Source organism: Bos indicus x Bos taurus, chromosome 3 (assembly GCF_003369695.1).
Source record: "Bos indicus x Bos taurus breed Angus x Brahman F1 hybrid chromosome 3, Bos_hybrid_MaternalHap_v2.0, whole genome shotgun sequence".
NCBI lineage: Eukaryota > Metazoa > Chordata > Mammalia > Artiodactyla > Bovidae > Bos > Bos indicus x Bos taurus.
The window spans coordinates 19,216,644-19,231,358 of NC_040078.1; the positions used below are offsets into that span (position 1 = coordinate 19,216,644).

Below are 14,715 nucleotides of genomic sequence, written 5' to 3' on the forward strand. Positions count from 1 at the left end.
TCTTCCCAACCCAGGGACCTAACTTGAGTCTCCTGCATTGCAGGAGATTCTTTACCAACTGAGCCACCAGGAAGATCCTGTTCACTATTTAGAGGGAAGTACTAAAAATATTATGCAAGCTCTACATTTTTCAAGTTTTAGTATTAGTGACAGTTTTGTTTCCTATTATGGGAAGCAATAAAAATAATGCTTAAGAATAAAATATGACATTCAATTATGTAAGCAATTTTAAAGTGAGGCTATGTTTTCCTTTACTGAAATATACTGAAAATAAAAGTTTTTATTAATTAAAAAAAATAAACCTTAATTCCAAGGATAGCAAAATGAGGTAAGAAGGAATAAGAAACAGACATGCTGACATTTAGAAAGTAGCCTTTATTTTATGTTAATTCTGGGAATAAAATCTATTACAATTATACTGTTTCATCTCATAAAAAATAAATGCACCACACTTAGCAAGAAAAAATTAAACACAATGGGTTTCCTCACATAATAGAGGCTAAATATTACCAGTAAAGTCTTAAAGAAATTTCTGATGCTAAAGCTGTAAAGATATACATTTATTTTGTCTGGATAAGATTATTTTGCTTACTTACTTTTCAATTTTTATCTTTAAAAACTTGATCAGCATACAACAACTCTATGAAAGTGAAACTGTTAGTTGCTCTCTCATATCCAACTCTATGCGACCCCATGGACTATTGCTCTCAGAGGGTCCTCTGTCCATGGGGTTTTCCAGGCAAGAATACTGGCGTGGATAGTCATTCCCTTCTTCAGGGGATCTTTCCAACCCAGGGATGGAACCCAGGTCTCCCACATAGAAGGCAGATTCTTTACCGTCTAAGCCACCAGCTGGGTGTGAAAATGGGTTACTTCTTCGCAGTTTGGGATAATGAATGCTACAGGGAAGAAAGTTGCTAATAGCCATAATAGTTTCCCTAACTTAATTCATTCTCTTCCTATGCACCCTATTTCTGAGGACACCTCAATCAGTTATTCACCAGCAAAACAAACATAATCAGTCCTAAATCATTTCTCAACACCAACTCAGGCTCTTGAGATCTGCTATCATTTGAACCATAGCCTTTACAGCCAATTTAAATGCAACTCTCAAATGTTTTTAGTTTGGTATACAGTGAAAGTTAAAGAATAAGATATACTTGCTTTATCAACAACCTTTGAGTTTGCAACTCAGGTAAATTACCAAAGAAGGCATCTTAATATTCTAAAGGTCTGTTTCATTACTATTTCTGGATTACCACATAAAGCAGTTAAAAGCATGATTCTTCACGTGATCGGATAAGTCCATTCTGGGGTGACAGATGGCACCCTGAATCCCAACACCCATTTCCTAAATATTCAACTAGTCTTCAGAGGTACTGTATTTGAGTGTGAGTAGAAGTGTAAGTCTATCACTACTATTGAAAAAGCAGCTCAAAATACCTTCATCTTTGCCCTTAGAAATTAATAAAAAGAGAGATACTTTTTAAGTGATATGACCCACTAGCAATTAAATGCACCCTTTAATCCAAATTAAATTTGTGCCATTTCTTTTGAAAGCTGAGGAACACAGACTACAGTATAGTTTTTGTAAGCTATAGTCTATTTCAACATATTGAGAAAAAAGTTACAGTAAGACTTTTTCCAAATTAGTTAACATAAAAGATAATTTTGTAGGCCAGGGAAATCTAAAATAATCTATCAGCACACAATTCATAAAGGGAAACTTCAGTGTCACATTTCCTTAGATTCAAAACACCAGGTAAAACAAAATTCATTGTCATTTCTAAGAAAAGAGATGTAAGCTACATATCTTGAGAAAACAGATCCAAAAAAGTTTTTAACCCTACCAGAATCAAAATAATCATAACAGGTAAAAAGAATTAAATAACCTTCATGGTACATTCAATAGAAAAACTATATACTTTATAAATTACAAATTTTATCATGATTAAACTGATCAGCAAAGAAGTCAAAGAAGTTTTCAGAACTTTCACAGAGCTCATCACAATTTTCCAAGATCTCCAACCATTAAACTAATCAACGTCCCAATTTTCAGAACATACTAAATAAATATAACCAGAAGTAGACAGACACACAGATCTAAAAGCGCTGCGGGGGAGGTGGAGGAGTAGAGGGGAGAGAGAAAACTTCCTGGTTAATTCACTGAATAGCTCCCCCTAAGAGTAATCAAGCTCTTGAATGCAGCTGGGAGAAAATCCACACAAGCAGCTGACTCTCTGCCGACTGCTCTGTACTTTTCCAAACAGAAGTAAACCAGTTACTTGTGCCTGAAGTCCACGAATACATAAACCTGTCATTCTAGTCTTGCTCTACAGCCTGAGACAAGAATCTGCAGTTTCAGAGAGCTTAAGCAAAAACAAATCATTTTTAAAAGATGTTTTCATAATAACGGAAGTTCACTGAAGGAAGTACACACAAGAGTCCTCAAATACAGTACCTTACTCTGCAACTTCAATACCCTGCAGACAGGTGTATTTCCTCAACTATATGAGAGCTTTATTAGTTAGCAAAGAAAATAAGTAATAAACAAAAGAAGCTACACACATACTCCTTAGCATTTGACTAACGTTATATCACCTAATTTAATTAAGTACCCCTCACATTACTGACAGCAGAAATTCACTGTACAGTCTCCACCAATTCTTAAAACTTATTTGAAGAATCGTAAGAATTTTTTCATTCTAAAGTTAGACTGCACGTATAAGTCTTAGTACTATACGTATTCAGTTCCTTAAGTCCCCCTCAAATCCCAAACATGCTGTATACGCCAAAATAGAAGATTTAAAGGAGGCATCTTCAAATCAGAGGAGTGCAGCTAAAACAGAACATCTGTACGTCAGAGCACAAGTGGGCCTGTAGGACACAGGATCAACTGTAAACACAGTAGCAAGTACAGTCACGTAAAACATAGAGAAAGAGAAAAGGACACTTGGAAGCTGAACTGGACTGTGAGATAAACTACATATACAAATTAAAGCCAACTAGCGCCTCATCCGCTACTCTCACCTCTGGGCATTAAAACTTAGTTGTCTTTAGTTCCCTTCTTTATATAACAGTACAAGACAGCCCGAGAGAGTAGATGCTCTGAAATTCTTCTAACAGTGATTCTCCTCTCCGGTCTTGTAAATGTTATTCAACTTCTTCAGATAAATAATTAAAAACTAAATGCACAGGGAGTCCTGGGTATTAATGTACATACAACCATATTCTGACCTCAAAAACAGTATAAATCCAAACTTTATAGCACTGCAATGAAAACTCTGTTTGATCTAACTTCAAGCAGTTAGCTCTAACCCACCTGCAGTGCAGGTTTCTCAAGGGCAGGGATGCTGGGACTCTGGGACTCTTATGAGCCTAACAGTGTTTTACACATAGCTTGTGCTTAACTGCGGTATCAGGCTGAATACGAGGTGATGTTAGTGGGCCAATATCAGCAAAGTGACACTCTAAATCATTGTTTTTCAAACAGTGGATTACAACCTAATGAGTCAGGAAATTAATGCAGTGGGTCACCATCAGCATTCAAACAAAAAAATAAAATACTGAACAGACTAAAAAATACCAGAGTGCAAGATACTAGTAAATTCAGTTTCGGGAAACTTGTTTCAGGTGGGTTGTTGGGTTGTTGTTTTTAATTGGACTGAAATACAAAATGTTATCTCTTACTATGAGTTCCAATTAATATTTTTAAACTGCCTAGATAGTGTTTTTTCCAAATGTAGGCCTGGAATAGTTTTTCCCCTAAATGTGGACCCATACATAGGCTCTTACTAGACTGCCCAAGGGAAGCACAGAAACTATCTATACAGCTGACAGTCGAAGAACAGAATGACCCTAACTGGCTCTAACCTAAACCACTACAATATCCTTTGTGCCATCATCTAACAAATGAACTCACCACAGATCATGCTCCCTAAGCGCCCTGCCGTGATCATAAATCGTAAATGTTTGCTTGTCAACTGAGCCTCTTTGCTTATCTACGGATCATAAGAATTATTCCCAATGGGACTTATCTAAAAAAACAATTATCCTTGAGAGCATGGTAACAAACTGTCTCCTGAAACAAACTGCAGAGTAGTAGCTGCAAAGAGAACTCTCCTCCACAGTAACTTACATGACCCAGACAAATCTTCTTGTTCCCAACAAAAGATCTTTTTCCTGGTCAGAGCAATGTTGCGGAACTCATTTCTGAGGGGAAAACAATGCTATTTTCAAATTTAATTGTATTATTTTGCTGCCCTACTACCTATGGAATTAAAAGTATTTCTCGGGGTTACAGTTAGAATCGTCATGTTCTCTTCACTGATAAAGATAGCAAAAAATAACAGCAAAGAATGACTATTTTGTCCCTGTCTTCCACCTAATTTAACAGTAAGAGAAACAGGGTAAATAAAGTTATAAAATAGTTCCACTTCAAAACTATAGAACTAAAGTTCAGTTGTTACCCAGCTTCACAGGAATGTGACTGGATTTTAAGAATTTTCAGTGACTTCAGTCAAGAATAGTTGACCTCCCTGTCTCACAATGCTATTATGAAGATCAAATCAAACATAAAAACACTGTGCAAACTGTGCTGTGTGCTTAGCTGCTCAGTTGTGTCTAACTCTTTGCCACCCTAGGGACCATGGCCCACCAGGCTCCTCTGTCCATAGGATTCTCCAGGCAAGAATACTGGAGTGGGCTGCCATGCCCTCCTCCAGGGGATCTTCCCAACCCAGGCTCTCCCACTGCAGGTGGATTCTTTACCATCTGAGCCACCAGGAAAGCCACTATACAAACTGCAAAGTGATATGATTATTATTACTATTAACTTGTTCTACCTCTTAACCCTCATCTTTATTACAACAGCTCAGCAAGATTCAATGGCATTATCAACTGAATGGACATGAGTTCAAGCAAACTCCCAGAGATAGTGAAGGACAGGGAAGCCTGGCATGCTGCAGTCCATAGGGTCACAAAGAGTTGGACATGGCTAAGCAACTGAACAAGCAACATTCAATAAATAAAGTACAGATGACTAGATATAATAGTTAGTCCATTATCTACTGAACTGATTGTCCTAAGGGCTGGGATTTCACTTTGTTTGTTCTTGACTAATGACTCTCTACATAACCATGACAATAAAATGAACTGAGAATTCAAGGCCTGTAGATTCACTCCAGGTACAGGTTCGGTATGTAGACTGCATTAACCACACCTCGCAGGGAGTAAAAAATAAAGACTTCAGGCCACCATGCAAGACCTACTGACTCATAATCTTTAAAGGGTGAGCCTGAGAATCCATACTTTTGACAAGCACACCCAGTGATTCTTATACTCACTAAAGCTTGAGAATCACTGCCATAAAAACTTCCTTTGATCAATAACCACGATTTCAAACACCATTTTCAAAATCTACCTTGAAAATCTAAGCTAAATAGAATTCAGCTACAACTGAGAAAGCAGATCTTAAGAAGGTACTTTTTAACTCATAAAAATACTTGTGGCCCCAACCTCTTTTTAGTCAATTTTCAAATAAAATGAAGCAAAAAGAGAGAATGCCTATGACATATTTATAAGTTTTAAAAATAAATTACAAATAAATATATATATACACACAAACATCTTCAATTTTTCTTATGGTTTAACACAGGAAAGTTATATTATCTTGCTGCTACCAAGAAGTAAGGCATACACCCTCTGCCTAGCATAAACATATCACAATACTGAATGCTTACAAGCCAGCCTTAGGGTTCATGCTTATTGAAGACCATACTACACAAATACCAAAGAGACAAAACAAACTAGCCAACAGACAAACCTAATCTCTCAAAAACAGACCTATATCCATATCCAGTGCACACTTAGACCCTCCTAAAGGCATCTCTTAAGAAATCAATCAAGAGCCCATGAAACTACCTTAAGAAAAATCAACCTGAAGTCAAATATTTCATACGCTATATAATTAGTGCAAAGACATATTTATTTTGGTTCTACTTGCTGAAAGTATCCTTTCTCACTAGCCTCCAGGTATATACACATCACAGGGAAGACACTCAACATATATTACACTGTGAAAAATTACAAGGTGGAGACTAACAGTGTCATTTGAGAAAACTTTCCATCTGCAGGAAAAGTCACAGAGGCTTGTTCCTACTCTAGTATCTAGCCTTGCAACATGATTCTTTCCCAAACCAGTTAAGAATCTAGTCAGTTTTGAAGGGAGAAGGACAAACCAAACCATACTGAATTCAGTTTAATGACTTCTCCAGGATTCAATGAGGACAAGGCCATAGTAAGGAGCCTTTAAAGAAATGCACAGAAATAATGCTCTTTTTTGTCCAAGCCTGTATTCTTTTAAATCTCAAAGTTATTCTATTCTTTCAAACTTCTGTCAGTTGTCAAAATTACTGCAACATATGGAAATTGTAATAATTTATGTATTGAAAGGAAGCAGAAAAGTCTGAAAGGGCAATTATCAAGGCCCAAACATCCACCTTTGACTCAATACAAACTACACCTATACAATAATAACCTACCTAGACCTACCCTGACCCTACCTGGCACTTCATCAACATCCAAAACTTTCCTGGGACAATAGAGAGCTTAATTAGGGAACCTGGGTGAGAGACAGAGAAAAGTATTGCCTAAAGAACGCTTTAGGAAAATCAGCATCAATCTAACCAAGATCAAAACAAGTTCCAGATACAGATATCCCTCAAGAACCATGTCTCTGATTTCCTCCTCTCACTTGAAAACTAAGGAGAAAATATAGACTTTAGTAGAAGGAAGGAAAGAGAAAGAAGCTGTGTAGTTGAGGACCCAAACAACTTACCAACTACCTTGGCTTTGTGGTGCAACTATCACTGTTTTCACTATTAGCAGGGGTGCCTCAAAGAATTTGGAAATCAAAATACAGTTGGAAGGTGAGAAACCAATGTCGGAAGATATCTGATCATCACAACCTTCCAAGAAAGGTTCTCTAAGCAAAGAGTGCTCTTTTTGCTCTGCCCATGAAAATAAAGTTCTCCACTCACCACTAATGATGGGCTAAAATGTAATGTCTTTTCTCTAGAAGGAGAAATGGGCCTAGACTGGAACCTGTGCCTGCGGCAAGTCTTCTATAGGGAATCACCTGAGGTCTCCTTTACAATACCTAGTTTATATCTGAACTCTGGCAAAAACCACAGAAAAGGCAAGCCACCAACTACACTAGTTAGTATATATAAAATGGTCATGTTAGCTCTTGTCTTCTACAGAATTCTTTGTTTCAGTTTAGTTCCTTTACCTCCAGTAAAGAGTACATGATTTAGAACTCTATGATAAATTTATAATTTTAAATAAACTTCAGTTTTAAATTCAAAAATAAACAGCTGGATCCAAAATTAACTTTGAAAAGGAAAGGGAAATGACAATTCTAAGAGCTTCTACCAGAAGGAAATGTCAGTCACAGATTTTGAGTTATCTAGGAAAAAAACAAAGAATTAGGTGCCCAGGTATAAAACAAAAGGTTGAGAATAAAACCTCAAAAGATTAAGAATATTTTGCCAGAGAGAAACCAGAAAGACTGTAGGACATTAACAGAAAAATAACTCATCCAATTACAAAAAGGACAGAGGAAAGGTATAATAGCTTCAAACACTTACTTTGGTGAGCTACTCTTTCTTGAAGTGTAAGGTAAGAGGAAACAATGAAGGGATACCACAGAGTAAGAATGTCAAGGCTAAGGGTAAGAGGCCTGAGCTGAATAAAAAAGGACAGACCCTCTACAGGTCCTTCAAAACATTATTCCCTTGAAGCTTTGATCAAACCTACTGTTCTACTAGAAAAGAGGCTGAAGGTTAGGGAAATTATAGTTAAAATAACATTTATAAAAATGAGAAAGAGGGAATTCCCTCGCGGTCCAGTGGTTAGGACTCTGAGCTTTCAATTCCGTTGGGGGGGTGGGGGTGTGGGGGGACGGAGATCCTGCAAAGAGCAAAGCAAGGTCCAAAAAGAAAAGAAAAGAGGAAGATTCATGAGGACAAATCTAAACTCTGAAAGGAAGAACAGAAGTATGGGAAAAAAGGAATATACAAGGCAGAGTCAGCAAGATTGAAGACTGCTGAGGAGAATGGAGAGACAGCGTATACACCATCTACCAGTGTATCAGCAAGAACTATAAAAATTTTAATACAAAGTATAAAAACACAAATGTAACAGCTGGATTAAAGGAGTGGAGGAGGTCTGCAAAGAAAATGCAAAACAGGGCAGCATCCCGCCAGAGTTTTAAAGGATGCAGTGAGGAAGTAAGGATGAAGGAATACGAAGGGGGAGGGGTTGCAGCGAGGAAAGAGGAAGGGCTGCAACAGCAGAAGGAGCCTAAAAAGAGAAAAAAGGGAAAGCAACCCAGAGGAGAGAAAGACTAAGATAAATATAAAGCATGAGATAACAAGGGAATACAGCAGAGAATGAAAACGGCATGCCCTGTAAAAGTGCGGAGGTCAAAGACCCAAAAAGGGCCGTAGTTTGGGGGAAGTACCAGCTAGGGAGAGTTCTACCATAAAGCTCTGACTCAAAAGAAGTATGAGTACCGTGCGGGAGTAAAGACGAGGGCCAAAACAGGTGTGCTCTCAGAGAGGTGTGATGGAACACTAGACTCAAAATCCTGATGTGATGTAGGGACTACTGTGAAGAGAAACCATCGTGTCAAAGACGACGCCGCCGCCACCACCACCAGCAAAAAAACCCAAGGGTCAGAGAAGAAGGTATTCTTGGAGTATGAACACAAAAAAAGAGGGGACACACGGTAGGATACAAAAATACAGCGAGTGCTTAACCATAAGGAGAGGGTAACTAAGGGAAGAAAAGGAAGTGCAGCGTGGAGGGATATGTTTTCGGAGAAAAGTAGGAGCAGACCAAAGGTCCTGCCTCTTTGGTCTAGAGGACAGAAGGGACGGTCCACGGGGGCTGAAAGGAGTGGTAGAGAGCAAGAAACTATGATGTTCAAGATGAGAACTGGGGGGGGGGGGCGGCGGTGGGACACACAGTGGCTGGGTCAGAAAAAGAGACGCTGTCAGTCAGAAGCAGAAAGAGGTTCAACTAGAGGAAAGCGGAGAAGGCGGCAGCATGCCGAGGGGGAAGGCAAGCGGGGCAGAACAGAAGCCAAAGCAATGGGGGCAGGGGTAACAGCAGGAGGGACGCTGGGAGATTACAGGGAGGGAGGTGGGGGTCCCAGAAACCCAGGGTGTGGGGAGGTAAAAGGGCCAACCTCCGTGGAGGGGCAGGGGACCAGAGGGCAGGTTCGGGGGTTGCAGGGAGGTGCGGCCTGAGGGTGACAGGGTTAGAGGAGAAATGCAGGGACAGACGGAGGGGAGGGGGCGGGGTGAGACAGCGGGCAGCCCCAATACTCACACCTCCAGAATGCGGTCTCCCTTGCGCACCCCGGCCCGGTCGGCTGCCCCCCCGGGCAGCACGGCGCTCACATGCTGCAGCGGCGCGTACAGCTCTCCGTTGATGCTCCGCAGTTGCCCGCCCTCGCTCACTTGGCCCCGCACGTTGAAGCCGTAGCCGGATTCGGACTTGACGATGCGCACGACCCGCGGGCCGCCGCCTCCCCCGCCGCCGTTCCCGGCGCAGTGGAGCCCAGACCCCCCGCCGCCGCCGCCACCTCCGTTCCTGTGAGGGGCTGCGGGGTGAATCCCTTCCCCGTCCTCGTCCGCCATCTTGCGAGCTAGCAAGCCGTACTCCCACCGCCCTACACCTCCACTCCCTCCGCGCGTGCTCGCCCTTCTGAGCCGCCGCGCGACCCCCGGCGCGCGCGCCCGCTCCACCGACCGCGGGACCCTAGTCGGCCACGGAGCTACCGGCGCGGGTTAAGGGGAGACAGGGGGCGGGGGAAAAAGAGGACGGTTAGACGCCTTGAAGCCTCCTGGGAGATGTAGTTTCTGGTTGGTGGGGGAGGGGAGAGGGCTGGGCCCGGGCCGGAGCTGAGGTTATTCGACGCAATTCGGGGCGCAAAGCCTGCTGGGGGTTGTAGTTCGTCTTTTATGCTCGTTTTATCCTGTTGGACCAGGAGTCCCTAATCCGGCCTAGAATGTAGGTGACAGATTAATCTTTTGGTGCGGGGCATATTTAATTTTCTTTTCATTTCATAACTTCTAAAAATAATTCTATTAGGACAGATTTGACATTTGTGATTCAACACAGTGTTAAATTATAACTCGTTTGCTCAATATTTTGTGTCTACATACATCATTATTATTACTTTCTTTTTTTCCCTAAATCCTGCCTGCCAGCATACAGAATCTTAGTTCCCCTACCAGGGATGGAACCCGTGCCTCTTGCAGTGGAAGTGCAGGAGTCTTAACCACTGCACTGCCAGGGAAGTCCCTACATACATTATTGTATTTCAGGACTCCCAACTATCTTGTGAGACAACTGGGTCATGAATGAGGAAACTGAACTAAAGTCATCCAGCTATTAAGTAACAGGAACTAAAGCCCAGTTATTTTTGTGCAACGTTCTTTTCTTATATTGCAACTACATAAGAACTGTGACTCTGTGGGGCCCCATGGACTATAGCACTCCAGACCCCTCTGTCCTTGGAATTTTCCAGGCAAGAATACTGCAGCAGGTTGTCATATCCTTTTCCAGAGGATCTTCTCAACCCAGAGGGCCCCATCTATGGAAAAAGCTTATGTAGAGGAAACTATGCTGCTAAGTCACTTCAGTCGTGTCCGACTCTGTGCGACCCCATTGACGGCAGCCCACCAGGCTCCCCCATCCCTGGAATTCTCCAGGCAAGAACACTGGAGTGGGTTGCCATTTCCTTCTCCAGTGCATGGAAGTGAAAAGTGAAAGTGAAGTCACTCAGTCGTCTCCGACTCTTAGCGACCCCATGGACCGCAGCCTACCAGGCTCCTCCGTCCATGGGATTTTCCAGGCAAGAGTACTGGAGTGGGGTGCCATCACCTTCTCCGAGAGGAAACTATAGTCTCGGTAATTTAGACCTGGATATTAGAGTGGCCAAGTAATAATTTCAATTGAGTAGTGATTTTGTTTTTTGGGTTTTTTTTTTAGTTTTAAAATGTTCATTTTTTTTTCTTACTGAAATATAGTGATTTACAATATTATGTAAGTTTCAGGGATACAACATAGTGATTCACAAGTTTTAAAGATTATACTCCATTTATAGTTATTATAAAATATTGGCTATGTTCCCAGTGCTGCTCAATATATCCTTGTAACTTACCTATTTTATACCCAGTAGTTTGTACCTCTTAATTCCCAACCCCTATCACGCTCCTCCTACCTTCCCTCTCCACACTGGTAACACTAGTTTGTTTTCTGTATCTGAGAGTTTATTTGTTTCTTTCTTTCTTTCTTTTAAGAATCTGTTCCTTTTTTATTATATTCATTACTGTGTTTTATGTCTTAGATTTCATATATAAATGATAACGTAGTATTGAGTAATGATTTTGAAGTTACCTTTATTTCAAATTCATTTTGTTTCCCCCAACAGCACAGTAGTGTTCTTTGCAAATAGCAGTAATTGATGTTTTTTGGCTTAGAAACACAAACACAAGCTTATAAATATTGTGCAGAATGCCTGGCAAGCCAAGTAAGAAGAACAAGAACAAAAATATGAAAAATAGCTTGCTTAAGCACTTACTGCTCAAGTCTGGCAAGCTAATAAGTCTGTTAGTTTCATGAATGCTGAAAAAAGATCCAAGATTCCTGGGTCAGAGACAAAGGAATTTTATTCATGACAGGAGCAACAACTTCAGCCGCTTTGTATTAATTCCTCTTGCCCCACCAAGTGCCACGAGGATAACATGAAGGCTCAGATGAATGCTGTGCACTTGGTGGATTTAAACTCCACAGTTGAGGAACACTGATCTTGGGGAACCTACACTATTCTGTAGGGAGTAGTAAACAAATGTATTCTTTATCCTGGAGGGAGAGCTTATTTCGTTCCTCACGTCTGCTCACTGTAAACATAACCCTGAGAAATGATCCTGGTAAAAAATGGTCAGGGCCTTGCATTCTTGTCATATGCAGGAAGGTGGATTTGGGTATGTGCATGCTCAGTTGTTTCTGACTTATTGCAACCTTATGGACTGTAGTCTGCCAAGCTCTTCTGACCATGGAAATTTTCAGGCAAGAATACTGGAACAGGTTGCCATTTCCTACTCCAGGGGATCTTCCCAACCCAGGGATCAAACCCACGTCTCTTGCAGATTCTTTACTAATGTGCCACCTGCAACGCCCCAGGAAGGTGGGTAAAAAGCATAAAAAACCCATGAAGGATTGTCTCTCTCCACATTACTATGTGCCAGACACTAAGCACTCAACACTAAATACTTTATATCTATAATTTCATTTAGTCCTTACAACTCTTTAATGTTCTGTATTTCATAGATTAAGTAAACAGGCATAGAGAGCTCACACAGCTAATAAGCTATGAATCTAGGAAAAACAACAGGGATACATAGTTAGAAGAGAATAAAAGTTAATTTACAGAGGTTTGATGACTTGTAAAAGCAACAAGCAACCCCTCCAAAGAATTTATGGACTATATAAGCGCACCCGGGAGAAAAGCAGTAGAATAGGGAATTCCCTGATGACTCTGCTTTCACTGCTGAGGGTACTGGTTCAGTCCCTGGTCAGGGAACTAAGATCCCACAAGCCAAGAGATGCAGCAAAAAAAACAACCCCAGTAGAATAACTAAGATATCTTATTAAAATGTGGGATGAGGACTCAAAGTTATTGTATTATAACATAAAATTAATGTGCCATATTTTATAACCAAGCTAATGAAGAGGGGTCTTGAATAGTTAAATAAATATGGAAATGAATAGAAGTTGGAATGAGAATTTTGCTCCAAAATAATAATGGCATTTAGATTGAACATGAATCATTTGGTTTGAACAGAGCACTGGATGGGAAGAAATTTATCCAACAAAGCAAGGCATCAGAGAAAGGAAAAGAGAACTTGCACTAAAAGAGCTGGGCTTTTTTTTTTTTCTTCATTTGTGTATTTGTCAAAGATATACTGAATGCCTATCTGCTTTACACTCTGTAATAGTGGCTAGGGATCCAAACATGGTATCTACAAACTCCATGAAGGCAATATGACATGATCAAACCTACAAATGTGCATGCTCCTTGATCTGTCGGTTCCACTTACAGAAGTTCATTCTACTGTCACACTTGCACATGTGTGAAATGACATTTTTGTGAAGTTAGTCACTGCAGTATTGTTTGTCTTCACAAAAGCTAGGAAATAATGTTCATTGGTTAAGATACAGCCACAATGAAAAACTGAAAAACTGTAAGTAAAGAATAAGGAAGTTCTTTACCAAAGAGGAATGACCTCATGGACACTAGACACAATTAAATGAAAAGGTGCAGTCTGTAGAGTATGATACCACTTCTGCATAAAAGGGAACCATCAGTTCAGTTCAGTTCGGTCGCTCAGTGTTATCCAACCCTTTGCGACCCCATGAATCACAGCACTCCAGGCCTCCCTGTCCATCACCAACTCCCAGAGTTCACCCAGACTCACATCCATCGAGTCAGTGATGCCATCCAGCCATCTCATCCTCTGTCGTCCCCTTCTCCTCCGGCCCCCAATCCCTCCCAGCATCAGAGTCTTTTCCAATGAGTCAACTCTTCGAATGAGGTGGCCAAAGTATTGGAGTTTCAGCTTTAGCATCATTCCTTCCAAAGAAATCCCAGGGCTGATCTCCTTCAGAATGGACTGGTTGGATCTCCTTGCAGTCCAAGGGACTCTCAAGAGTCTTCTCCAACACCACAGTTCAAAAGCATCAATTCTTCGGCGCTCAGCCTTCTTCACAGTCCAACTCTCACATCCATACATGACCACAGGAAGAACCATAGCCTTGACTAGACGGACCTTTGTTGGCAAAGTAATGTCTCTGCTTTTCAATACCTTATCTAGGTTGGTCATAACTTTCCTTCCAAGGAGTAAGCGTCTTTTAATTTCATGGCTGCAGTCACCATCTGCAGTGATTTTGGAGCCCCCCAAAATAAAGTCTGACACTGTTTCCACTGTTTCCCCATCTATTTCCCATGAAGTGATGGGACCGGATGCCATGATCTTCATTTTCTGAATGTTGAGCTTTAGGCCAACCTTTTCACTCTCCACTTTCACTTTCATCAAGAGGCTTTTGAGTTCCTCTTCACTTTCTGCCATAAGGGTGGTATCATCTGCATATCTGAGGTTATTGATATTTCTCCCGGCAATCTTGATTCCAGCTTGTGTTTCTTCCAGTCCAGCGTTTCTCATGATGTACTCTGCATATAAGTTAAATAAGCAGGGTGACAATATACAGCCTTGACGTACTCCTTTTCCTATTTGGAACCAGTTTATTGTTCCATGTCCAGTTCTAACTGTTGCTTTCTGACCTGCATACAGATTTCTCAAGAGGCAGGTCAGGTGGTCTGGTATTCTCATCTCTTTCAGAATTTTCCACAGTTTATTGTGATCCACACAGTCAAAGGCTTTGGCATAGTCAAGAAAGCAGAAATAGATGTTTTTCTGGAACTCTCTTGCTTTTTCCATGATCCAGCGGATGTTGGCAATGTGATCTCTGGTTCCTCTGCCTTTTCTCAAACCAGCTTGAACATCAGGAAGTTCACGGTTGACGTATTGCTGAAGCCTGGCTTGGAGAATTTTGAGCATTAGTTTACTAGCGTGTGAGATG

General features: G+C 40.9%; 1 protein-coding gene across 2 annotated transcripts in view; it reads right to left on the reverse strand.

The window, feature by feature from the left end:
• The window catches only part of SNX27 (sorting nexin family member 27), an 80,405-nt gene extending 70,486 nt beyond the window's left edge, over positions 1-9,919 (reverse strand). The window contains exon 1 of one of the 2 annotated variants that reach the window (XM_027533544.1): positions 9,397-9,919. In XM_027533544.1, the coding sequence (XP_027389345.1) occupies positions 9,397-9,707 (311 nt within the window). In that variant the 5' untranslated portion in view covers positions 9,708-9,919. The remainder of the gene's footprint in view (positions 1-9,396) is intronic. The other variant, XM_027533549.1, reaches the window with a different exon arrangement.
• Positions 9,920-14,715: the final 4,796 nt, after the last annotated feature.